At 36.8% G+C, this 26160-nt stretch overlaps 2 protein-coding genes across 17 annotated transcripts in view; both read right to left on the reverse strand.

Annotated features, from left to right (window-relative positions):
• Positions 1-12: 12 nt before the first annotated feature.
• Positions 13-5286, reverse strand: LOC124409209 (aminoacylase-1-like). Its single transcript, XM_046886685.1, has 5 exons — positions 5115-5286; positions 3414-3583; positions 2524-3027; positions 1533-1823; positions 13-1183 (listed from the first exon to the last, which is right to left on the reverse strand). Exons 1-5 carry the CDS (start codon positions 5269-5271, stop codon positions 1040-1042), a joined length of 1266 nt encoding a protein of 421 aa, XP_046742641.1. The 5' UTR covers positions 5272-5286; the 3' UTR covers positions 13-1039.
• Positions 5287-10601: 5315 nt separating this feature from the next.
• Positions 10602-26160, reverse strand: part of LOC124409204 (protein piccolo-like) — a 31920-nt gene continuing 16361 nt past the window's right edge. The window contains exons 2-15 of one of the 16 annotated variants that reach the window (XM_046886672.1): positions 22738-24029; positions 21335-22209; positions 21104-21191; positions 20800-20953; positions 20569-20713; positions 20350-20397; positions 19780-20074; positions 19300-19743; positions 18681-19159; positions 17067-18555; positions 15188-16831; positions 13626-13869; positions 12888-13025; positions 10602-12760 (exon numbers count right to left, since the gene is read on the reverse strand). In XM_046886672.1, the coding sequence (XP_046742628.1) occupies positions 12279-12760; positions 12888-13025; positions 13626-13869; positions 15188-16831; positions 17067-18555; positions 18681-19159; positions 19300-19743; positions 19780-20074; positions 20350-20397; positions 20569-20713; positions 20800-20953; positions 21104-21191; positions 21335-22209; positions 22738-23781 (7569 nt within the window). In that variant the 5' untranslated portion in view covers positions 23782-24029 and the 3' untranslated portion in view covers positions 10602-12278. Of the gene's footprint in view, positions 12761-12887; positions 13026-13499; positions 13870-14544; positions 14599-15187; positions 16832-17066; positions 18556-18680; positions 19160-19299; positions 20075-20349; positions 20398-20568; positions 20714-20799; positions 20954-21103; positions 21192-21334; positions 24030-26160 lie in introns of those variants that run through there. The other 15 variants (XM_046886671.1, XM_046886670.1, XM_046886667.1 and 12 more) reach the window with 15 other exon arrangements.

Below are 26160 nucleotides of genomic sequence, written 5' to 3' on the forward strand. Positions count from 1 at the left end.
GTGAATTCTCTCGTGAATTCTGGTATTATGAGGAGAAAATTACAGCCAAATTTTACGTCTTTTTCCTTTTTTTGATGCCGCGCAAATAACGAGATATTATCAAATCTATTAACGCTGGGGTCAATACAGATGTTTCGTTTGGTGACATGCAGCGTTCTTTCCTTTTTTTTTTTTTTTTGTTTGTATTTTATAATTTAATAACATGTAATATTTCAAACAAGCTTAATGATTATTATAACACGCTTAAAATAACCATTTAAAAAATATATGAATATATGTATGTGTATACATACGTAGAAATATAAATTTTTTATCTTTTTTTCCAACACATTATTATTTCTTTTCTATTTTTACTGTCTCATATCTTTCTAGACATTGATTTCCATGATGTTGATTCCCGCCTTATCGTTTTTATGTTGACTTTTTTGGTTTTTGTATATTAGAACTTCGGCAAATTTGTGTTTCATCACTGCATTCTTAATAATGCATAACGGCAAAATGAATGCTTTTTGAAGACAAAATTTTATCAATAATTTGCCTCGCCCACATGATAATAATCGATTACATATTTAAAAATTTTTCTGTCAATGAACCTATGAGATTCAGACAGTTATATATTTTTGGAAGATCGTTCGAAAAATAAAATGATAATCATAAAAATGAGAAACCAAAACCTTGCTTTGTTCACATTAACTTTCAGTTTACTGTCATTCGTAAATATATTTTCTTTCAACTGAGAATGATCACAATCATCATGGAACTTGGGATGTGCCTCGTGCTGACTGTTCAATAACATTTCAAAAAACGATTTCCCGTTGCTGAAGTTACCTGTTTTTGATTATTGTCTCAGTCTAGTTCAGCTAAACTACGTTTAACGTCATTCAATTATAATGTTATATATCTGAGCTTTAACAAACTTTTCACCCCAACTATATTTCATATTTTCTTACCATACTTCATGCTTCTCACTTTATACTGCTTTATCTTCTCCGGACTATCAGGTCACGAACAGTCGTATTCAGACGATCTGTGATGAATTTTAAGCATTGGCCACAGCTGGTATCAATTCCGTGTAAATTTCAACACCACGCAAAAATACATCCTTATTTAGATACTCGTTGTGATCGTGAAGTAGGATCGGCGTATTGTTCATTGGTGAAAAACCGATCGCTGGGATTCCAACCTGGTTAAATGCAGTCAATATTATCAATAACATACATTGAAAAACAGACGTGTACGTGCATTCACTAATTCATATAAGCAATTTATAACGTCTTTTAAACATGTGCAATTTTTTTCCTTCTAATGAGGTTGAATTCAGTGCCACTCAGATTTTATACAAAATTAGAAATAAATATACTGATCTGTAGTCAATATGAAGTTACGGACATTCACTTCCACACATCGATCAAGACAGTTGTTAGAGAGATGAAAAATTTTAAAAGACGTTCCAACGCATCATATATTGCTTTTGAAAAGATATGTCGATCTTGATATCTGGTTTTCTTTAGCGTTATATTTAAATCTTTTACCGATCGCACAAAACGACTGTCAGTTGCTCCGGGGAAGATTCCGATGTCGAGATTAATCCCCAGTTTATCACTGGCATTTTTAAATTCCACCCAGAATGGATTTGTACTGTCTACTTTAGTGGTTTCGATTTTCTCATTTTTCTGCTCAAATTTAACATGCACATCTTCTCCAGCCTCTTTGCACCATCCCATCACCATGTCTTCGAATTTTTTTTCATCGACAGTAACAGCAATACGAATATCAAATGCAACTACCAATTGATCTGGGATTACATTGGTTTGTACACCTCCCTGAAAAATAAAGATCGCATTATTACCAAGTGCATCTTTTTCCAAAGGAGGCTGCTACTGAAATTATATTCGCACCATTGTACACAAAAATGACAAAAAAAATATTGTAATATCGTCAAAAACGTTTTATATTCCAATCAATTTCAAGGCTACTCACCAATGTTATCATCCTAGTGATCAAGGCATGGTTAAAAAAAAAACAAAAACGAATTCTTTAGATTCACTGATCTTGCAACTGATTTTTTAGAAAAATATTGCGAAAAGTAATTTGGCCAACGCCTTATACAAGTATGTAATCTCGAGCATCCCGTAGCTTTCTCTCAAATTATTGTGAAATTATTCTTAAAATAATGCGAGGTTCAAAAAAAGTTTATTTCACACACTATATCTGGATGAATAAAATATATTGAGTCAAGTGCCTTTTTTAAATTTATGCTGGAGCCTAGAATCTGCAAAGATTTGATCTCAGGCTGGAATTATCAGATTCAAATATCAGTAATTTGCTATAAAACCTTTAATTGCCAATTCTCATAATACTTGAAGTAGAGAAGGATTTATATGAAGTTAAATGTAAAATCAAAAGCAACATTATTTCGAAGAGTAATGAAAAAAATAAAATTAAAAATTGCATTCACAAAAATGTAAAGACGTGAATAGAATTTAAACAAATGAAGAAAATCCCTAAAGCTTAAAGACTCACTTGTAATTGCGTGAGATTAACTGAAGTCACATCTCCCAGCTTGACTTTTGGATCCTTGAGCTTGGCTTTTTCTTTCGCTCTGAAGTCCATGAATTTGTCAACAATGATTCTGATTTTTTCTCCAGCTGTATTATCCAGCATCAGGGATCCATGGCCCGGATTACCTGGGCAATATATCCACAAATGCCACAAAGATCGCTCGCCATTGTAGAGAAAATAATCATTGGTCGGTGATGCGACTCCTTCGTCCAGAGCAAAACCCAAGTTCAATGCCTGGAAGTCTTTTGTGTGGACAAATTCTCTCATTCCAAGTACTCCCCCGATTTCTTCGTCAGGTACAAAAGACAGGTGAATGGTTCTGTTGAAACGCTGACCCTTCAACTTCAGGCGACGTATTGCTTCCAAATATTGAATCCCGACGCATTTCATATCCTGACTTCCACGTGCGTATATATCTCCTTTCTCATCCATGTGTGCACTGAATGGTGGGTATGTCCATTGATCCTGAAGTAAAATTTTTTAGTTCAAATTGCGGCTTACTTCAAATCAAATAGACTAATTTAGTCACAGTTATTAGTATACAAAGTTTTATATCCAAGATTCCAAAATTTTCTAGGTATTCGAGATAATAAAGTGAATGTAGTTACACTAGTATAGTCATCGAGTAAAATTAATATTCATTGTACAGAAACTGTTGCAGAAGATATAAAGAATTTAATAAATAGTGATAGTTGAACAACTTGAGCTCCACCATGGACAATTACTTTTTACAGACATAATAAGTACCCACTGTAACTATTTGATCAAGTTGGTTGAAGTTTTTACTATTTGGAACAAGAACAAAATAAACTGTGTGATGGTAAATGGTTAAATATTGAAGCATTGCTTACAGCAAAAACTGGCACAACATCCGTGTGGCTGTTCAAGAGAATCACAGGTAAGGATGGGTCGAGTCCCTCCCAGGTGATGATAACGATTGGCTTGTCAGGATGTACATGATACACTTTGAGTGGCAGGTCGAGGGACTTTGCCTGCTTTTGTAGAAAAGCGACGCAGTCATCTGAAACCAAAAACTTGCTGTAGAACGGATTCCCAAACTTTATAATTCTAATTTGTTAGTTATACCACAATCATTAGTGGATTAATTCGAAAATCAAGTTCAAAATGATACCGTCTTGACTGTATAGGATACATGTAAAGTACATATATACGTAAAAAAGTTTAATAAATTGCCAAATTTCGACGGAGACTGGCTATAACACTATGACAAACAACTTCTCAATCTGAAAATATGGTATGTTGCAGAGCAGGATAGTTCTAAGTGATTGTGTAGAAGAATAAATTTGATGTAAAATGGTGGTGGCTGCCAACTAATTAATATCAATGAAACTCGAGAACTGCAAACTATGGTTTAAAATAAAAAAAGGTGTTTGTTTCACCTCGTTGTTAAGAAGGCGCGTTTTAAAGAGTCTAGAACTAATTTATGATAAGATATCGAATGGTTGTAAGAGGTAGGACAATATCTTTAATCTCATTGAAAAATTGAAATGCAAATTGCAGTGTACAATGCGGATGTAACTTCAAATCGCATTGAGCACTATTATAACAAAGGACGAGTATTTTGTTTTAAAAAAATGACCATAAGTGATGAAAATGATGTGCAACCGGTCTTGTATACATGAATACAAGTGAAGCTATTGTTTCTTGACAGCACAAGAAAATCAATTTAAAGAAGAAACGCCCTGTCACGAATAAATAATCATTTGTGTTTCAAAAAATTCATCTACCCTCGACGTGAGAACCTGTTTTCACGTTGACAATCTCTTATCGTTTCACTCGTCAGCGCAGAGTTAGATAAATGCAAAATGATCGCGAGAGGCACAAAGGTTTTCGCGTGCGTATTACAAACGGAATGAATTGCGAGAATATTTCGAGTAAGATTTCGGAGCGTCTAAATAAAAGATTACGGAGTGTCCCTAATGACTTGGGCGACATAAATCGTAAACAAAGATTCCGGTTCCCGAGAAAGAAGAGGCGTGAGGATAAAAAAACACGCAGCGACAAAAAAAGACACAACACGGACTCGGAGAATAAAGAGTCCGGCTGTGCTCGGCGGGGGATAATTCTAAAATAAACACGTACGCTGTTTACAGCCGCAGGAATTTGGCAGAATGCTCTTTCGATAAAACGTATCAGCTTTCTCTGGATAAAAAAAATGACTAAAACAGTAATATACCATTCCTTGGTACATGCAGGGTGGGGCAGACAATGGCTGGATAGCGTCTTGGACGCCGCGTCCTTTTCAGAGTTCACCTTCGACGAAACTGTCGAGATAACTACAATCGTGGCACAAGCAATACTTCCACGATTATCTGGCCGGGGTTGAAATCATGACGGATGTCGGTCTCCAGCAATGATTAGCTAATTTAGCTGAAAAGGAAACGCGTTGTTGGACGACCCTGTTCAGTCGCTATTGCACGCGCTTTTAAGCTTTCAATTTCAATTTATAATTCACGCCAGAGTATTGGCCAGTTGAAAATTTCGGGCTTGGAATCAGGGCTTTTTTAATAATATATCGCCAAATTACTAACCGTAATTTACGTTGGGTTGGACCGTTGGTATGCGGAGATATTCACGAAAATTCTCTACAGCTGTTGCCTCCAGCTGAGACTGTTGCGGGTACGGCGAGGACATTGCGTGACCTGCTGATCGGATCGTCGCGTCGGACGCCGTGGAGTCGACTGTCATAGCAGACGCTTTGCGTCGATTTAACCAATTGGAATATTCTCCAGATAATGACGTCACGGCGTTCAACCAATCACGGCGTGCGATTTCGAGTGGCGCGTAGGTGGGGCTGAAATGCAATAATTTAAATCCCCGTTCAAACGAGACTCTGAAGGCGTCCTCTTTCACGAGATAACAATTATTAAAACTAGACTATTATTCACTTGTATTTTATCAGGTCAATTACCCGCTGCGTCTTGCTTGCGATGAATAGAATATTGTTCCTCGTAAATACGCTGTGTAAGGTTGTTTACAATTAATTCCTCAGCCATTCTACACAGAAGATATTTGATGAATATTTATGAAACTGGCTAGATAGACGTAACGATGCTCAGGCGTATCATTTTCTACGCACACGTATCACGTAAGCTTGTGATGAACACGGTGTGGAAATATTTCATATGTAATTTACCCTCTGATAACGTACAAATAAATTACCTTCTGATAGCGTATTGCGTGTAGATACTCAGGCCAATGTATTACCAGAGATAAGACAAGAATATGAATTATAGCACATTATTTGTAGAGTATCAAAGTTGCTAAATCCAGCATAGATGTTGTATAATTTTTAAAATGAATTTGCGTGAATTAATTGAACAACTCAAATCACATTCACACACATGTGGAGAAAATAATTTCAAATCGTTATTTTCGTTCCAGTCACCCAGTTTTCGGCAAAGAATTAAACTCGTTTGGATCTAATTAATAAGTAAATTAAATATTGCGGAATTTGCAGGAAATGATTATGAGCAATAAATGATAAGCAGTTATTGACTTGGATGAGATGAGAAGTAAAGTCTAGACATTATTTTACTCAAGTTCATACCTCATGTTGAAAAATGTGATGGTACAAAATAAAGGAGTGTCTTGTTCTAAAAAAACTGCGAAGAAATTGTATTTTAATTCGTAAAATGTATTTCGATTTTATTAAATTTCATGTATGCCTAAATATGAGCTCTTTACAATATTGTATAATAAATTTATACCATATCCAATATCTGATATTGAAGAACTCGTTACACTTATCACTTAATAACATGAATTAATTTATCATATCATATAATTAATATAACATGGCTATATCTAGGCACATACATGTAACAGCGAATCGCAAATAAAAAATTATAATATGTGTTCTGATATTATTTTTAATATTATTATTTTTAATTTTTATGTATAATATTATATATATATATATGTATATATACATATATATGTATATAATTATTATTAACTACATTCTAATTTATTTACAACACTGAAACAATTATTTTAGACCAATTTATTTATTTATTTTTTATTCTACCTTATGTCGAATAGTAGGTTAATTACTTATTATACTAACACATCTATCATACAAATATAGCAGGGCTGTAAGAGAATTGTACAATATTTAGGGTAGTTGTTAAGTGGGTTACAAGCAAAGCGACTGCAATTATTACAAAAAATGAGACAAGTCTGCAAAATTTATATGCTACAGCTAAACTAATTTATACATTTTGTATTTACACTTTTCACTGCACATTCAGGCCAAGAGATACTTAGACTTGTATTTTTTTATTAAATTTTTTTGCGTATTTGTATAAATCTGTTTCATTTTCAGTTTATTACGTATCTATTAGTAATTGCCTACCGAAGAAGAGTGCAGAATGAAAAAGTCTTATAACTGCCAGACGATCAACAAAGCTATCACGTTAAAGCCACTCCTTAATTGCGTCCATTTGAACTGAATGATTGGAACTGAATCAAGGCAAAGCCAAGACTATGTACTGCAAAAATAAAATTAACAAGCTATGCAAAAATATCTTAATTCATTTAGAAACACAGATGTGAACGCAATAAAGATAACTGGCCGCGCGACATTTATCAGTAACTTGTTTGGTACTTTGTCACCCTGTTTTCGGAAGTATCAGAATTGTGAGTTTTTTTTACCATGTAAGATCATTGAGTCTTGAGATGTAGACCAACGGAATATTGAATAATTTTTTAATATACCAATACAACTGGTGCTGTTAATTGTAAAATTCTAGATCGTGCTTCCGTTAAAACAGAACGAGACATGACCATATATTGAGACATTTTTCGAACTTTGGCGCTGATATCTTGCTACAATTTATAAAAATCAAGCTTCTTTATGCCAGATTGCATCTTAGTTGTATGCAAACATAATAAATAGTTCATTCTATATCAAGACCACTGATTAAACGCTGTACACATAATTTACTATTCAATCAGATGCTGTATCATTGTTTGAGATAGCACACAAATTGTTCACTTGTAAGGGTGTCTCTGTTTTTTTTTCTTGTAATTTTAATATTGGAACTATCGTTACACATGTGTATTTTAGTGTAGCAAAAAAAATACAGTAAACGTAAATAATATACTCAAAGAATCAAAATTCAACCAAACAAATTTACATACTTTGTTAAAGACGATATTGTCAGAATTTTTTTCCAATCACAACCAAGTACAACCGGTTGTTAAAAACAACTCCACCAGCAGTACAATCAGAGATTTGAAATATCGAGATCAAATAGTTGCGCTCTTCTTTGGTCTATGAATTTATTTTTTGAAATTTCGAACTTTTTATAAATTCATCACAGATTTAGTAACTCAAGTGCTTGGGTTTGATATACTTATAATACTGTATACGAATTCGGACGCGGATCATCAGTTACTTATGCAGTTATATTATCGTACTACTAAAACACGTATTAAGTCTTGCAAGCGCAACGATTATTGCAGTTTAATTGGTTGAAGTTGAAAAACACATCCAATCTACCAAAAATTTTGGTGTTCAGATAATTAATGAAAAGAAAATTTTGTAAGTGTAAAAAGAATATTGAGCGTTTGCAATGCGTGAAACGCTACGTAATACAGGTGTTAGTACCTATAATTAGTTTCATAATAAAAAAAAGCAATAAAAGACTTAAAGTAACAATATTTGTTCGAAGGCTACTAATTATTTACAGAACATGTTAATGGCTTACAAAAAAGAATTAAATTAAAACTAGTTTTGAACTCTCAGTAGGAACATGCAAAAGATGAAACGAATTTGATAGAGTACACCGTGTTCGCAATTGTTTAAAACTGTTATTTTGTCTTTTTAGAAAATCAAAAAAGAGCAGTTAGCTGCGCCAAGACGAATTTTATTTATGCCTCAGTACATTCAGATAGTAAAAGAAATGTTCCTTAAAATAGGCAGTTAAAAATTGAGGTATTCTAGCGTATCATACCTGCACTGCAATTTACGTGAAAAATTATATTACAAAGGTGAAGATCTCATTCATTGCAAGCCTAAAAAAATGTTACGTGAATTTTGTGTCTCATTTTTTTGCAGAATACTACTATTCAAACCCTTTATACACAACCTCAGAAATAATGTTCGCTTATATTGTATTGATGCAAAGCATTGAATAACAGACGGAAAAGCTTAAATTAATGCAAGATATGAAGTGTAAGTAATTCTTTACGGCATTTGAATATTTTTTTCTTTCTATCTCAAGTATCAAAATGCAAAACTTAAGAAATTTGAAGTACTCAATAAAGACATCCAATTTGTAACCAACCTTACACGGATAATATGAACTTTTATAAAAACAACTAATACTATATTTATCATAATTTTGTACCAATATATTGCATTGAGCTGCATCTCAACATCAAAATACAGAAGATTTATTAGAATGAATTCACCAATAAATTTTTTAATACACTGGAGCTTTACAATTTAGTCTGTGTATAATTTATTTAAATAGAAGTTTTTTCAATGAAATATTATATCACATCGCCACCACAAATAGAAGCCTAAAAAAAAAAACAAGAATAAACTGCTCGTTTCTTTGTAAATCGTCATATTGTGAACATGTTTAATATTTCAATTTCAAGTAATTCATCATTTTCGATTTTGTTCAAAAAATTTTATGCAATTATCCCTACTCCAAAACAATATCCTTGATTTTTCCAGATTTTCTTGAATGAATTTACATTACTTATGATTTTTGAATACTATGTCTTATGCCGTAGTTTAACAATTTGAAAAAATTCTCAAAATTCAGGGTACTATTTGAAGTTGGGACAATGGCATATAATTTTTCAAACGAAATAAAAAATGGTGAGGATCCAACCTCGGTACTTTTGGCGCAGAGTGCCCTATATGTATTTTTGCTTCAATGTCGATTTGGATAAGTTATAATTTACCAAGGAAGTACATATTTACAAATGAATTTACAACTTAATATAAGAAAAACATCGTTATTTAAGCTTATTCGAAAGGTACAAGATTTTTAAATCTGCCATCAGCACCAATAATGCAGCTTGAAAACAACCATGAGCGTCAAAGGTTCATTGGGACTACAGCGGATGATGTTACTGCCAGTGCTGGCCGCATATTTGTATGTTTTCTTTAGGTGTATTGTGTGCAGCTAACTACATAATGTGATGAAAACTTAGCCAATTTATCATTTAATTACATGCAACAGAATTTATGGAATAAATTGCATACTTGATTCATATTTTCTCTATATGTAAAATTACAGCAAAGAAGAAAATTACAGCAAGATTGACATCATCACATATTCTTTAAGTTAAAAAAAAGCATGTGTCCCACCTATATTTAAAAAATTCATGACCGTGACAAATATTAACTGCTGCATACACTTATGCTATGTACACATATACAAGAGTTAGATTGACTTAATTCTTAAGTATTGGTTATCTATTCAGATGTATGAAGTAATATAATTATTATGCACTGGATAGTTGCGTAACTAGCAGATTATGTTATTAAAAAAAATATTTATATGTAGGTATACGTGTGACTGCATATTTTTAGTAAATATTGCCCATAGACAGAAAGAACGAACAAACACGTTGTAAAATCAATAATCTTCAACGTGTGTGCAAAAGTGGAAAAATATGAAAATGCAATCTACATTTTAATGCATTTCGGAAATTCCATACAACTGAAAATCTGAAAAGTTCCATGCTTCTCATGAAAGCTGCTTTTTATTGATGAAATTTTACGTTTTGGTTATTTTGTCATGAATCTACCAAAAACGCAAGAATTTGAGCTGGTTCTCTGCAATGTACAGAGGTAAAAAATGTTAATGGCAATGGTATATTTTTACTTAAAAATTTTTTCTACAACTTTCCTGCCATGATAGATATTTTTTATTTTTATTCTAGTTTTAATGTTTAACATTAAAAAAAATTTTCGCCGTTCATCGAGTTTTGTACTTAGTTGAATGTTAAGTTCTGGGATAATAATTTTCCCTTGTTTTAAAAATGATTCTTTCTTCGCCTTTTTTTTTTTTACTTTTTTCATTTACACTTTGTGTTCACTGCTTTCATGTAACTGAAATATACATTTGTACCTCTATCAACTATGTAACTAAAATACATATAATTTAAAACATTTTTATTGGAAAACTGTATCCTAAAAAAAAAAAAAAACAGTTCATTTTGAAATACAAAAAATAAACGCGATTTTTTCGAAACTTCGAATAGTTGACGAATTCAGAAAAACAATTTTTTTTCGATTCAAGTTTAATAGACCATGCTAAGCCAGGCCGTAAGAAATTGGTCGATCATTTCCAGCAACGACAAAAAAAAAAAAAAAAAAATAAAGGTGCACAATGTACAAATTCACGATAGAATTATAAATGTTAACTGTCGCGAATAGCTGGAGAGTCCGACCATTTAACCTGTGTATGAGTATATCATACAATAAATCAAATCCAAAGTCAAAAATAAATTTTAGCATTTTTCATTTATTATAACTAATCATTGGGCATTTTACAATCAAATATAAAATATAGAGAATTTTGGGCATAATGCTGATAATATGTAACAGCACCCCACTTACCTATACGATATAAGTCTATATATCAATCTAAAATAACTAAAGTTAAATATATAATTTTTATATCGTTATATTATATTATGCATGTATGTAAATAATATGTACAGACAAGATGGACAATGTAGGTTCAAATGTATATAATGTGCATATTACATGTAATATTGAAGATGTAGGTATCAATCTTCGATTTAGTAACGGTATTACCTTCTGTTCTATAAATATAAAGCAGAGTTCGTACGGTAATTGATCAAACAAATCTTGAGATTGATCTCTCCAGCCTATATTGTGTTAATTGAAATCGTTTTTATCAATAACAGATTAATGCTATATTTCAACACATTAGGATGATTCGTTTATGTGAAGTGTATCGCTTCTAAACTGATTATTCTTGGAGTAAATAGGGGGAAGAGGGGTCGAGAATACGTGTGATGAAATGTTCAAATTGCCAACGTCTTGAAAACATAACAAAATATCAAAGCCACTCATTCCCTGTTTGAACACTATGCTTCAAACTTGTCAAACTGGTCAATCGAAACCTGGGTGAACTCTGTCACACAACATTTCATCAGAAAGATGTAAGACTAATGTGACGAATAATTACTACAAAATGCAACACCGGTTTCAGCACTTTCTTACAGTCAAAATAAATACAACAGACTAAAAATACTCCCCAATCGTATTTGTTTGTATATGTACAACCAAACTAAGACCTAACTGGCTGATAGTACGGTATATTTTTTTCGCAACATCCAATGCCTTGCTGTTTATCGTAATAATCGTTTGAAAGCATACAAATAATGCAGAGGGGGTAAAAGGAGAAAATTAAAGAATAAAAGATAGAGAAAAATATACAAAACATTCTGAAAGAAGGCTCGTCACATTTGTCACGCACAGCCTTTTTTTTAGTATCTCAAACTCAGAAGACACTTTCTAAGCTTTCATGCTTCATCAGAAGTCCAGGAGTAGCAAAGCTTGTGTATAATAATCACCGGACCAGCATATACACAATTTGACAATATCAATATAGTCAACAACAAAAGAAATATTTCAGTTTTAAAGTTCTTTCACTTGACTAAAAAATTTGCAACGTTACTAGCCTTAGCGTGAGTTATGTTCTTGGCGCCGGATGGTTGAAGAACGTTTTCTGAGCCTGGGATGGTGGTGGAAAAAATTGAGCAGTCGGCGGTAGCGGAGGTGGTGGTGGTGGTGGTGGTGGTGGCGGCGCAGTTGGAAATCTCTGGGCTGGAACAGCCGACGATGATGGTACGAACTGCGGTGGGTAAGGATTAGAACCTGGCGGTGCTTGAGGTATTAAAAATTGTTGCGTTTGTTGTTTGTTTGGCAAAGGTTGTGCTGCCGCGCTAGGATATATTGGCTGAGACACCGCTTGAGGCACTGCGAAATTCGAGTATTGCACTGGCACTGGTTTAGCTTGAAACTGAGGAAAATGGATCGGGGCCGAGCCAGGAGGAGGTATATAAGGTTGGGGAGGTAATTGCGGAGATGGATACACAGTCGCTGCAATAGGAATGGGAGTATGAGCAGAAGGGGACAATTTCCGGGCTTTCAGAATTGCCTCTGCAGTCAAACCTGCAAATAGAACCAAAATTTGATATTTTCAATTACATTTTATAGAATATGGCAGATGCTAATGTCAGAGATTATGCAAAAATTATTCAGAAATGGTTACATTAGAAAATTTATGGAAGATTTATACCTTGTTTGCGGGCTCTTTCTTCCTCATCGTCACTGAGAAACAGTCCAAACTCGCGTTTTAGTCTCTCGGTAAGATTCTCTCGCTGGCGTTCAACCAAAGTTGGGGCAGCAGACCAGCCCATTACTCCTTCTTCTCCACCTATTGATTGTTCAAATTCGTATAATATTTTAATTCGTAGGTTCAGGGTAGACAAAGGTCTTAAGACCTAAACGCTATCGATGAAAAATATTGTGAATTTTGATTCATGAAGACTTCTACATAAATTGACAACAAAGTAATGAAAGTAGTTGTAAAACTGTGCAATTCATTTACCTAGGTTGCCTACTCATATGTGGAGTATAACTCGTGCTAAAATTATCAATTTTTGAGCATTTTTTATTATTGAATCTATGTTAGAACAGAGATGAGTGCTGGATGCTACATTAAAAAAAAAGAGCATCAAAATACTGGAAGATTAGTGCTTCGCTACTTTATAACGAGGCATTGATTGATAGGTTGTTTCTTTTTCGTTTTATTTTTGAAGCGCCTCAGTTATTCTGAATCATTGTTGAAATAGTAGAAGGACATTGAGATTTAAGGAAACCTTGTCACATATAGGTCTAAATTACTGACCTGCGAGAGATTGCGGATATACCAAAAGATGATTACGCTGAATCCAGCACTCTATCCCTATGCTCACTGGTAATGGCAGCGACTGTATATGCAAATCTTTTACTAAGTGCTCCAAGGATCACTCGCCTTTCTTTTCATCGCTATCTACGTTGATGAACAGTGGTAGAGTTGTTAAGCTTGGTAGATCCAATGGAACTTTTGAATTTCCTTCTTCGTCAGAGCTTAGCGAAGAAGTTCCACTACTAGCACTGTCTGATCTACCCCTTGCACCCCCCCGTTCTGACAATGTGTCAGTTGATGGCTCTGGTTCTGGCTCAGGTGGTGTGCCAGTAGACTGTTGCTTACGTTTTCGATACTCTGATATTGACAACTACAAAAAAATTGAATACCTCCGTTGATTATCTGAGAGTTTATGGATTTTCACTAGGTTGCAAAACAGTGCAAGATAATACTTCAATGCAAGCCTACTTTTTCTAAGTTGCTGAATTCTTTATAAATTTCACTTCACACAAATGCATCTGGTCGTTCTAAGCTGGAGAATAATTTGAACAATCATAGCTCATAACATATGCATTACATGTAATGGAATAGCGCATTTGCTAATGATGCGCAGAGGCTATTCAGAAGTATTTACAGCAATCATCCAATTTCAAGGCCGAATAAAGCAGCTAAGATGAATGTCCCAATTGCTGATGTCATTTAATAGACTCTTTCAACAATTTAAGATGACATTCACTGAATAACAATATGATTAAGAATTGTATATTTAACGTCAGTGATTTCAATTCATGTAAAATTAAATGATCAGTAATCAGAATTTGAGGTTTTAGTTATTGAAACATTCAACTTAGTGCAGAGATTTTTCATCAGGGAAATGCTACAATGGTACCTCGAACTCCTTGATTGACATGATTTCCAGCTTACATCTTGTTGCTTTGATACGAGAGAAAATAGGTTTGACAGAGATGTGAATAAAAAAAAAAAGTTCGTATTTCAAATAAATCACAAGCTAAACATACAGCTATTTTTACAACTACCTACTTACATTAAGCATATTTTTTGTCTTGGCGATTCTAGGTAAATCGTCAATGGATTACACCTAGAATCGGGAGTGAAAGAAAAATATCAGTTTATGAAAACAATTTGTGAACACATGCAAAATGGAGAATAACTGGATATAAAAAAAACAATGCCTGGTTCTATTGCAGATACAAAGAAAAATGAGTAAATAAATACAACACAGGTGAAATAGATTGGGGTTAATTTATACTGTGTTACGACGTTTGCTTGTATTCAAATTATGCACAGTCTTTGCTATGTTTTTGATAACATGAAAAATCTTTTTGAGTTACTATCAAAATCAAAGGTAATTGTCGATAATTAAAATAAAGCTTTGGATACAATCAGTTCTATATCCAGCCATTCTATAGTAAAATTGCGACCCTCACATAATAAATGCAATGTAATAATAGTGACACCTATATAGCATTGTGTTTTTGGATTTGAGTGTAATAGGATCATTCAATCATGCCATACACTTGAATTATCACACATAACATACACCCTAAAGATTTCAGACAATTCAGCCACTGCGAGTAGTAATAATTACAAAGGAACGAAAAACAATAGAGAAAACTAAAAAAGGAAGAAGCATTCTGTCCTAGACAGGCTCTCTACCACATTCCTACCGTTCTAACCTTGCGCTTGACTGGAGCAGGCATCTCCGGCTTCAAGGCAGGTGGGGCTGGCATATCCGTGGGCATAATAGTTCTGGGATCTTTCAGACGTTTGGGTTCGTTTGAAACACTTTCCTCGACCCTTGCAGAAACGTTTTCAACTCGTGCGGGATGTTTTTCAGATTTCACGATATCATCGTCATTTTTAACAGGATTGGTACATGATATTCTGTCCATCTGATCCTCACTAGAAATAACGTTCATTTCTTCGTTTGATATCTCCATTTTCACTGGTTCTGAATCAACATCAATTTTCGCCTCTAATAATTCTCTGAGGGCCGAAGAGAGCATGGATTTTTGTTCATCTTCTATCGAAGCATTACCTGCTTCAATCTCGATAGTAGATTCTATGATCGATGCTTCAAAATCAAGCTGCAACTTGGCGGGTTGTGTTTGTTCAGGTTTTTTACGTATTCTTTCACTAAGTGGTGGAATGGGAAATTGAATCTGCGGAGCATCTGCGATTGATTCCACATCAATGTTCGACGACGTTGACTCGAGTATAGATTCTTCCGACGAAGTTACCGACTCAATTAAGTTGTCTACCTTCGGAGGTTCGAAATTGTCACGATTTGTAGTTTGTTTGATTTCGAAATCAATGAAGTCTCTCTTCTCGGTTTTTTTTTCAAACTCTTTAAATGCCCGCATCTCAGAGTTTATATGAAATTCTTTAAACGAAATACTCTCCTCCTTAAGATCATCCATGTCTCTATCTTCAGATTCGGAATCCTCTTTCGAACTTTCCATTAGCCCTTCGATGCCGTCCATGCTCTTGTCTTTCTCCGAACTTGTGTCGACTTTCTCTTTGTAATCATTTCCATCATCCCCAGTAATTTTCATCATTTGCGCCTCGACATCGAACTCGTCTATAGACATGTTGTCGTCTGATTTCACTTCATCGGATCTATTGTTCTCGAACTTCCTGTCATCGTCGGATTTTTCATTTTCACTGGCAATATTCACTATTTCTGCAATACTGCCACTAAATTCAAGCCGCATTTCAGCTGCCCGTTGTTTTAGTACTGCGTCTGACTCCATTGCAGCAATCGGTGAACTTAGGTCTTCCATTTCTGTATCTGGTTCATTTTGATCGATAATTTCCACAGTGCCTTTTTCAATTAGCACCACTTGCGGTTCCTTCTTTAACGAAATTGGTTCTCTTTTGATGTTTTGAGACTCTCCCTGATGTTCCGTTTGCTCGTCTTTTACCTTAGTTGGTTCAGTTTTATTGACAGACATTAGTTGAGCTTCAGAAATTTCATTTTTGATAACAGCTGGTTCAGACTTACAAGGGGACTGTGAATTCTTCAAAGGTTTTTCGTCTTTTACGAACTCGTTACTTAGCGCTTTTACTGGAAGTATCGATTCGCTTTTAACCATTGGCATTGGTTCGTCATCTTCCTCATCTTTGATGCAAAGTGCTGATTGAGGATTGTCAAATTTAGAAGTTGAGAACTCGATTTTTTCTTTCATCTCGTTCACATCTACTGTTTCAGATTCTGAATCAACTTCATCCTTCACATTGTCTTGTCCATATTCTAAATTGGGTGTGGAACTCTCGTTAATGGGGGATTGAGGCATATCCACGAACTCATCCTGGAAAAAAAAAATGAGGTTCCCGCAAGATATGGATAAGTTCTCAAAAAACGGGAAACTGGGGTTTTTGTTTTGGACATGCGGAGATTATTTTTAAAACTTTCCTTTGAATTTTCAACGTGAGTTAGAGATAAAAAAATTGCTAAATTTGTAGTATGAAAATAGGCTAAATAACCAAGGGTAAATCAAGATTGCCATTATCACATGAAATTTGAATTTGTTTTCGTTAACTTACCTCATTATGACATGTTGGCTGAGAAAGTGTGGGTTGTTCAGATGTCAGCAGAGTTGGTGTGGTAGGTGGTGTATAATTGTCAGATGACAAGCTTTCCCTGGCAATCCTTCTTTTTTTGGGTGGTGCTGCAACTATTTCGTTGGGTGGACTCTCTGGCCTGCTGTTAGGAGAATCGCATTCTTCAGAAATAGCTTGTCTTAGCCACCTCTTTTTCGCGGAGCCGGTAGATCCTGAGCATGAGGAATTTCCAGGTATAGTTTGTCTCCGCTGCGGAGGAGAGTCGCAAATTCCGGAAACAGAATTCGCGGCCTGGACCAAAGTGGCCAAACTTTTAGCTGCGTAACTTTGAGTGAGAAATTCAGGCGATGGATCGGTTGGTGATAAAAAGTCGGTCGGCTTGTTCAATTGATTGACAGGATTGTTTAATGGTGCTGGAGGCACAGCAGGTATCGGAGATATCTGAGGAATATGGGTTTGAGGCGGATCTGGAGATTCTTTCAGCCACTCATTCATCAGGACTTTCTTAGTTTTTGGAAACTTGAAACCTGGCGCCAACGGCCCGACAGCTGCTGCGACCAGTAAACAAGCGGAAGACAAAGGGGTAGATGGAGTTGAGCTTTGGGAGCTGCTACTGGCGCCGCTATCGCATGTAGGACTCTTGATTGGAGCCGGCTGCTGGAGAGGTGGAGAACTCGGCCCTGGTATGTTAGAATTTGCCAAAGCAAGTAGCAGGCCAGCAGCTGTTGGAATTCCATGATGACTGACAGCTCCAACGTTGCCGCAATCCGTCACATCTTTCGTTGGAGTGTGAAGATGAGAAGTGTAAGAAGGCATTCCCCGTATTGGTGGGTAACTCTGATTAGGAAGAGGTGGTGACTGCAGAGAATTGCTCTCTTCCCCCGAGGATATATCAGAGTCTGCCGAATTTAATCTTGTCCTGCATCTGCTTTGCTGCGAATGAGAACTACTGGTTGTTCGCGCGCGACCCTTTCTCCTCTTTCGTCGAATAGGCCTTTCCGTGTTTTGGGATTTTTGTTTCAACGGAGGAGCGGAAGTAACTTGACTTTCCTCGTTGTCACTATGCGTACCACCAGATTCTTTTCTCTGGGCATTTCTTGCCTGAACTTCCTGTTTCCTTTGCTCTGCTTTTTCCAATCTTTCAAAAGCCTTCATGATCGCTTCCATCTTACGCTCTTCTCTCGTCATTTTCTTTTTATCCTTCTTATTTGTCTCCGGCGCTTGCGACGGTGTAGTCGAAGGCGAAGTAAGAGGCTGCTGCACTGTGATTGGCAGTTCTTCTTTAGCTACCTGACGTGTCACTGTTGCACTTACATTAACATTTGTGATAGTTCTTCGAGGAGGAGCCGTGGTTGGTACTGGCGCAGGTGTTGGGGTTGTCTGAGTAACACTTGTACTAGAAACTGCAGACAAGGAATCACTATCTTCACACATTGTGTTTCTTCTGCCTCGCCGTCTTCTTTCTCTACCACTGATGGAAAATACAAAATTATTGGGTATTGAGTAACGATGTTATAAACATGTTTATGAACGAAAATTCTCGTGCAAGGAGATGTTTATATTTGGAATAAGAAAAAATGTTGAACTTGTACTTACTCGGCATTTTCTGCAAGAGCTCCATTGCTTCCTCGTCTACTTGGTTGTCCCATAGTTGCGACTTGACATTCTCGCGTATTGTTGCAAGCACAAATAAGTGGTGCAATAGGTAAATTTGAATTCGGAGAGAGCATTATATCGTGCTGCTCATGCTTGATTGTGATTTCAGCATTTTTTTCGATATTTGTTGTTGTGACAATGTACAAATGCAATGTTCCTTTTTCTATGCAATGTTTCACCTCGGCGTTCGGTTTACAACTTCTACGAACGAACCTCGCGTCGTTACCATAAGTTCTTGTATCAACACAAACTTCTGTCCCGTCGCGTGGCAATCGGTAAAAAAACACAAAAGGTCCTGGTCTCTGTGCGTGTTGTCGACCTTGCGGATGCGAAGGCCTGTGCTGGGTACTCAGCATGTATTTCCCACGAAGTTCAACGACTGGAGTGTTCGGTGGCAAATACATAGTGGCAACCAGGAACTATTTGTGAAAGGAAAAAAAGATAATTGAAAATATCATTTAAAACAGTTATTTCGTGCGAAAAATTAAGCGGTCAATTACAAGAGCATTTTCACAAATGGAAAAATTTTGATTGCAGACAAAAAATAAAGGATACTTACTCTCAGGTTATTACTATGCACGTTAAGCCTACACTTTCCAGTCGCAGCAGCATTCATATTGCTCTGCCTCAAATCACCATGAGCTCCATTGACTTTGATGCTGGATATCCTAGCCCGAAGTTCAGGACTGTAATGATTGGTTACTGCCTCTTCATACCGCTCTATCCACTGTCTCAAAGGAGCCATGTTAGTTCCCCATGCATCTTGTGTATCCTCCTCTCTATCCTCTAGGCTCATTCGCCTCTTAGTCTTTCTTTTGCCGAGGCCGCGTTTGACAGTTTCCTTTTTACGCACTGCGCTACTCTGCCTTGGATGAGGATCTCTTCTTTGTCGCTTTGCAACATTATTATTATTGTTGTTAGTACTCAATCGTCTGACTTGTGGCGGAGGATCAGATTTTCTTCTCAAAGTCGGTTGCTGTGGTGGTTGTTGTTGTTGCTGCTGCTGAGGTTGCGGCTGCGGTTGCTGAGGTTGCTGGACTTGTTGCTGTTGTTGTTGCTGCTGCTGCTGCTGGGCTTGCTGATGTTGTTGTTGCTGCTGTTGCTGCTGAGGAGCCCGCTTCTTCTGTACTGGATTTACGCCAACGTCAGTATCAGCTGAGCTGGTAGACGACGAATCGGAAGATGTGTCTGAATTCAGAAGCTCCTCACGCTTTCGAAGTTGCAGCGCGCGTGCTCTCTGTCTATCGACACGGCGTGGCCGACACATTTCGCATAGATATTCATCAGGTATGTTAGATCGATCTATGCCCATGCAATCAACGTGTTGCCAAACTCTGTTCAGAAAGTGTTTTATTATTAATTCATTGCTATTAGCTGATAATCGCAAGCACTGAATCAAGTGCCTATCAAGATATTTCAATACTGGGTTCAATACTGTAAATGTTTTTGAATACATGGAAAACTTTGAATAAAATATCCTGCATTTTTTGAAGGTGTTGAAAACTAATCAAACTATCATACTATGAATCAGGATAATAGAAAATTAGAAAAAATTATACTTCATTATTACCAAACAGAATAAGTATTCAGTAAAAAATAGTCTACTTACAAGCAACGATCACAGCAGATCATGTATCCATCATCATGTTCGAAATCACTGTAAAAATAAGAAAAGTAAATGTTGTCAATGAAATAGATCAGGCTCAGTCATGCAATAAATTTAAATGTTCATGATTGAATATTTATTTATGTTCAACAATTGTTCTATCTGGCAGACATAAATAAATGAAGTAATAAAAATGACTTAATGCACATCCTAAATAGTTACCAAATGCATCTTGTCACACTATCTTCGTCATCTCCCTCGCCTTCTGGTGCTGTCTCAGTTTCTTCACCTTCTGGTTCTGCCTCTCGTCCAGCCTCACTGCTTATCGCACTACCTGCATCGTCTTCAACATTCTTACTGCTCACTGCTAAATAATCAATGAAAAGTGATTTTTTCCGTGATTGGGAACAGTGCGGGATGATAAACTGAACTTTTATGCATTTCCATGCTTACGTTGTCCATAAATGAAAGGATGCTGAGACGCTGTAGCAGAACTTGTTCCACCATTGATGGGCTGTTGTTTAGGATGTGGTGGAGGCGATGCTGGGGGAGGTGTTCTCGGTGGAGGTGCGCCGTAGTTGTGGTCTTGTAGGACAAACTGGAGACACTACAATTAGAGAAGCTGTTGTTCAAACCATGCAAGGGAGCACACATCTACTACCGTACCAAGAAGTAATAGGGTAATCTAAAGGGATCCACTAATACCACCGTAAAGTCACATCATACATCTTTATAACAATTTCAGAAGTATAAATACCTCGTATGGAAGTGGCATTCTTCGTACTGGAGATTGAGGATCCGGTTGTGTGCTGTCATCTTTTGCTGAGTAAGCTTCAGTCTCATTTCTATCAGGATTATTTTTAAAGGTATGGATGTACATTAGTATAAATATTTGTGCAAAAGACGGGTCTTTGTGAGTCTGATGCAGAAAAATTCTAACATCGCAAGATGTGTATTAAACTTTATTCAGAAACGAAAATGTACTCACTTGTTTTCACTCTCTCTGCGAGTGTCTACGCTCGCGACTGGTAGGAGTGTTTTAATTTGACCAGTCTGGGCTCTCGTCTGCTGTGGATGTTGAGCAGTAATGACAAGTTGTTTTTGCTGTATTGTTTGCTGTTGAATCTTGACAGGTTGATTTTTATGGGATGACACATTTGGCCCGCCAGGTTGTTGAGGAAGTAAGGTTTTAATACAAGTTTTCTGCTGTGCAATTGATGATAGTGTTCCCTGTCCTTTCAAAGAGCTTAAATTAGTATTCAAAGATGTCTTGATACCGGACATCTTTTGCACATGATTTCTTTGCGCAGGCTTTTGAGGCGGTATAGTTTTAATGCACCCCGGCTGTTTCTGGGTATTTTGAGGGCCAATGATATTTTGTTGCTGCTGTTGAATTATTTTCACTGGCTGGGAGTTTACTGTACGATTCGATTGCTGTACAACATTTTGCTGGTTCAAAGGCTTGACGTTGTTGATCATTTTCTGAGAAACAGGCTTCAATTTTCCTGGCTGCATGTTCTGAGATTGATTTTTCTGTGGACCAACCCTTAGCACCATTTGAGTTTGTTGTTGTTGTTGCTGCTGTTGGGCTTTTGAATTGGTAGTTGCCTGTACCCTCTGATTGTTTGGAACAGACGTAATAGTGGCCACTTTTTGTTGTACTCCAGTACCAGATTGACACTTTTGTGTTTGGGAAACAACATTTATTTGTTGCTGTTGCTTTTGTACAATATGCTGCTGTTGTTGCTGCTGTTGTAGTGGTTGCGAGGTTTGATGCTGCTGTTGCTGTGATTGCGAGGTTTGATGCATCAGTTGTTGCTGTAGCTGAGATAGTTGAGGAGTATGAACTTTTTGTTGTTGTTGCTGCTGCTGCTGCTGCTGTTGATGTTGTTGGCTAGCAATTTGCTGCTTGGCGACATTACGTAAATTTTGATTGTGCTGCAGCTTAGAAATATTTGGAACGCTGTTACTTTTTGTGATATTAGGTACAGATTGCGTTTTGTTCGAATTTACCGTCGCAAGTGTTTGAGATTTTTGAAGAACCTCCATGGTCTGTGGCCTCTGCTGTTGTGTTGTTTGCATATTATTTTTCTGCTGCTGTTGGGCATTCGTTTGTATCTTCTGTATACCAGCTACAGAGTTGACAGTTTTTGAAAAATTATTCATTGTAGCAGGTTGCTGCTGCTTTTGTACACCGAGTCCTTTATGAGTGGCTCTCTGAGCCCTTTTTTGTGGCATATGTTGTACTTGTTGCAGTCCGGAATGTTGTACTTTTTGAACACCATGGCCTGCCGTATTGGTTATCACTTGAGTTTGAACTTTCTGATTGTTAAATACTTGCGTCACCTTTTGCACATTGCCAACGTTCAATGGTTGATTAACTTTTTGCACGTGTTGTTGTTGTTGTTGTTGTTGTTGTTGTTGTTGTTGTTGTTGTTGTTGTACATTGGAAGAATTAACCTGCTGTATTCTTTGCATATTTGCACTGTTCATTACTTGGCTCATTGAAACTTGCACGGTTTGAGTTGTGGGAGTGGTGATTACTTGGGACTTGGGTACAGTTTGTATTCTCGGTAAGTTGCCTCCTCGCTGCCCGGTTTGATTGTTTACATTGGTAATTGTTTTGACCTTCTGTAAATTAACAGTTTGTGATTTTCCACCGATACCTTGGGACTTCACTTGTATCCTTTGCACATTTGGCACGGATGTTGTAGTGATCGTTTTGATACCAGATGTACTCAAAATTTGTTGCGTAGAAACTTGTAATTTCTGATGCATGGCCGGCTGCAAGTTTGTTATTGTGGTCGGCTGCTGTTTAGTTTGAACAACATTTGGCGGCGTGACCGAGATTTTAGTTTGAACAGTTGCAGTTTGAGGAACCGTCGGAGACGGCAAAGATTGGATCTTAGGTACATTGGTGCCAGGTGAGTGCAATGATTTTATTGGTAAATGAACAGCGTGTGCAGCAGAATTCAATGGTAAAGAAGTCGGATGTATTTGGTAAGTGGATTGTGGTAGTTTCTGTGAAATAACCCGAGTAGTTAAGACTTGTGTAGTGTTGGTCTGCGTACCTCCGATTCTCTGGGCATCTCTGACAGTCCTGTTTACCGGGTAAGTAACAGTTACAGGTTTCACAGTAGGCGGTAATGCAGAGCCAGCTGCTACCGTCGTGATGTTAACAGTTTTTAAATTTTGTTGCAAGTTCTGGGTTTTGTTGTTGCAGTTACCAGCTGCAACCAAAGGTTTACCAATTACCCCACTGATCGTTGGTATCGAGGCAGTCAATTCTTGAGGTAGTACGGAAGTGTTGTTATTGCTAACTTCTTCAGGTGTTTTTTCAACAGTACCTAATTGAAGAACTAAACTCATAGTGGCGTCTGTTGCATTTGGTACAAACGTGTTAACCGCCTCCGATCCGGTTTTCTTATTATCCATTGGATCATTTAGCTCTGCAGGGGTGACAGGGGGAGGTAGCTCGGGACCAGGGGACACCTGTTCCCCACCCCCACCTGTTCCACCCCCGGTTAACTTGATCACTGATGGGGTCGACGTCTTGGAGGCTTTGATGTTTCGCCAAATTGAAATTTGACGAAATTTATTTCAACGATAACTTTTTACACTACAGTTTTAATATCTGGTGTTTCCCTTCTTCGTTGAGCTATTTGAGGATCTCGGTTATGAAACTGCAACAAAAAATGAGATATTTCTTTTACTTTCCAGGTACTAGACAGAGGGAAGAGAACGGTTGAGAAAAATAGAATTTTTGTTGTAACACCCCAACGAATGCTAATCGTATGAAAATAAATTAAAAAACAAAAACCCATGGATGATTGTTATTTTTTATAACAATGTATTCTGCTTACATGACTGCGATGAAAAATTTAGGTGCTACATGTCCAGAAAGTTAGTAAATAGCCTGAATTAATCATTTCCTGGTTTTAATTTCTTATTACAGCGATTTACGACTTGGAGCAGTGGTTTCATTTCCATAAAAATCGTCGATTATTGCTACGTCGCAGTAACGTTCAATTCCACAGTGAAATAGCATTATAACTAACAAGTCAGCTCTTGATATCAATCTACAGCCTGTCAGTTTCCTTCTACTATAAAGCATCCAAGGCGATCATGATCGTGACATAAAGAATCCATACAGATTGAACTGCATAGCCCGGCGGCACGCTTATCAGAGAGTTTATTGCGATAAGGTAAAAGTTGTAGTTCCAAGCGAAATTCAACCGTGCGGTGAGTAGTAGTCGCAGCTGTCACTCCCTGGCATATAAGGTAATCGAAAAATAAAGGAAGAATGTAATCGCACGAACATTGAACATGCGGAAACTTGGAATAACCATTGCAGAGAAATCTCTCTTCGTAGAAACGTGATTGACAGTGAAGTTGACGCAGCGATGTTAGCATTCCATTCGATGTATCTAGTGCAAGACCTGTAGGTAGTACAAAACCTCGGTAAAGGGTGAATGATCTGAAATCGTTGCACTGGATACATACTTTAAACGATCGAATTTTCAACATGTACTTCATAATCCAATTTCTCCTCGTACAAGATTTTCAAATGCTGTAAAGAAACATGATGGATCGACAATCGACGTCGAAATAACGAAATGGTGTCAGATTCTAAACTACTGTTCACACCTAAGCTCAGTCGCGATCGTAAGAAGCTTTGAGGAATAACGAAAACGTATAATATTTTCGACCACAAATATGGGCTGTGTATAGGCTCGTTCAGAGTTGCAGCATTGCTTGCCGGCTCTTGACTTGGTAACACGAATAAGCTGGAATAATAATGATAGTCGCGAGTCAAGGCCTTGTTTCTCTGCATAATGACTTCATTGTGTTGTCAACCGTGTCTGTCTTTACTCGTGACTAAAAGTATGTAGGTACCATATGTCTTGAAAATGGCATATTCCCATCGGTCGAGTGAGTAAAGATAAGCTTGATGGGTAGCCTTTAGCATTAGCTCAGCTTCAGAATATTTCTCAATTCCTCGATGATACGTTTCATGTGTAGGTATAACGAAAAGCAGCTTATACGCAGTTTGTGTAAAAGAAATTAGTCACCCCGCATCGCGTAAAGAGCAAAGAATTGCGCAGCACGATTACTAAAAGCGTACGTTGTTTAACTAACGACGTTGAATGTTTCCCCGTTTGTCGATCCGTCGATCCATCCATCCCATCCATCCATCCATGCGTTCTTCCGCCGCATATCATTGTCAGTCAACATCAGAGAATGTAACGAGATCCGTGTACCGAGGTTCCCCAGTTACCTTAATCAGGCCAACCTTCAAGGAATCGTTAATTATAACCCATGATTAAGTAATTTCCATTAAACATGTTCAAATTGCTGTAGGTATAATCCAAAGCGCCGACGATTCCGTTCACTCACGCAGAATTCGTTGCTTCGCAAATAATTATATATATTCATATATACACATATACGTAACACGATTTTTTTTCTTTTTTGCGAATCGTACGCATACATATGATAAAAATCCGAATGCAGTATACAAGCAGCTCTGAGGCAGTGGACGCAGGTTACGTCAAGGCTTGTTAACGTTTCAGACGAGGTAGTTGAATCGAATAAACAACAGTATGTGTGCTTATTATACATAATATATATATCGTAGATATAAGCTGCACCGTTAGAGCATTGATAGATTCATTAATCGAACAGCCAAGTGAACATCGGATAATTTTATGCATCGTCGATGTACAATAACTAGTTTATACTATTCACAGCTCAGGCAGTTAATTACTGATTATTCAGGCCTCGCGAATCAATTCCAATGTACTACAACTACAC

The sequence above is a fragment of the Diprion similis genome, chromosome 8 (assembly GCF_021155765.1).
Source record: "Diprion similis isolate iyDipSimi1 chromosome 8, iyDipSimi1.1, whole genome shotgun sequence".
NCBI classification, from domain to species: Eukaryota; Metazoa; Arthropoda; class Insecta; order Hymenoptera; family Diprionidae; genus Diprion; species Diprion similis.

Excerpts from the sequence above, each read along its gene's own strand:
- LOC124409209 (XM_046886685.1), bottom strand. The coding sequence starts at position 5,271 with ATGACAGTCGACTCCACGGCGTCCGACGCGACGATCCGATCAGCAGGT. Across the intron at positions 3,584-5,114 it reads CCAACCCAACGTAAATTACG|ATGACTGCGTCGCTTTTCTA; the intron begins GTTAGTAATTTG and ends TTTTGGTTTCAG. Across the intron at positions 1,824-2,523 it reads TTAATCTCACGCAATTACAA|GGAGGTGTACAAACCAATGT; the intron begins GTGAGTCTTTAA and ends TTTATTTTTCAG.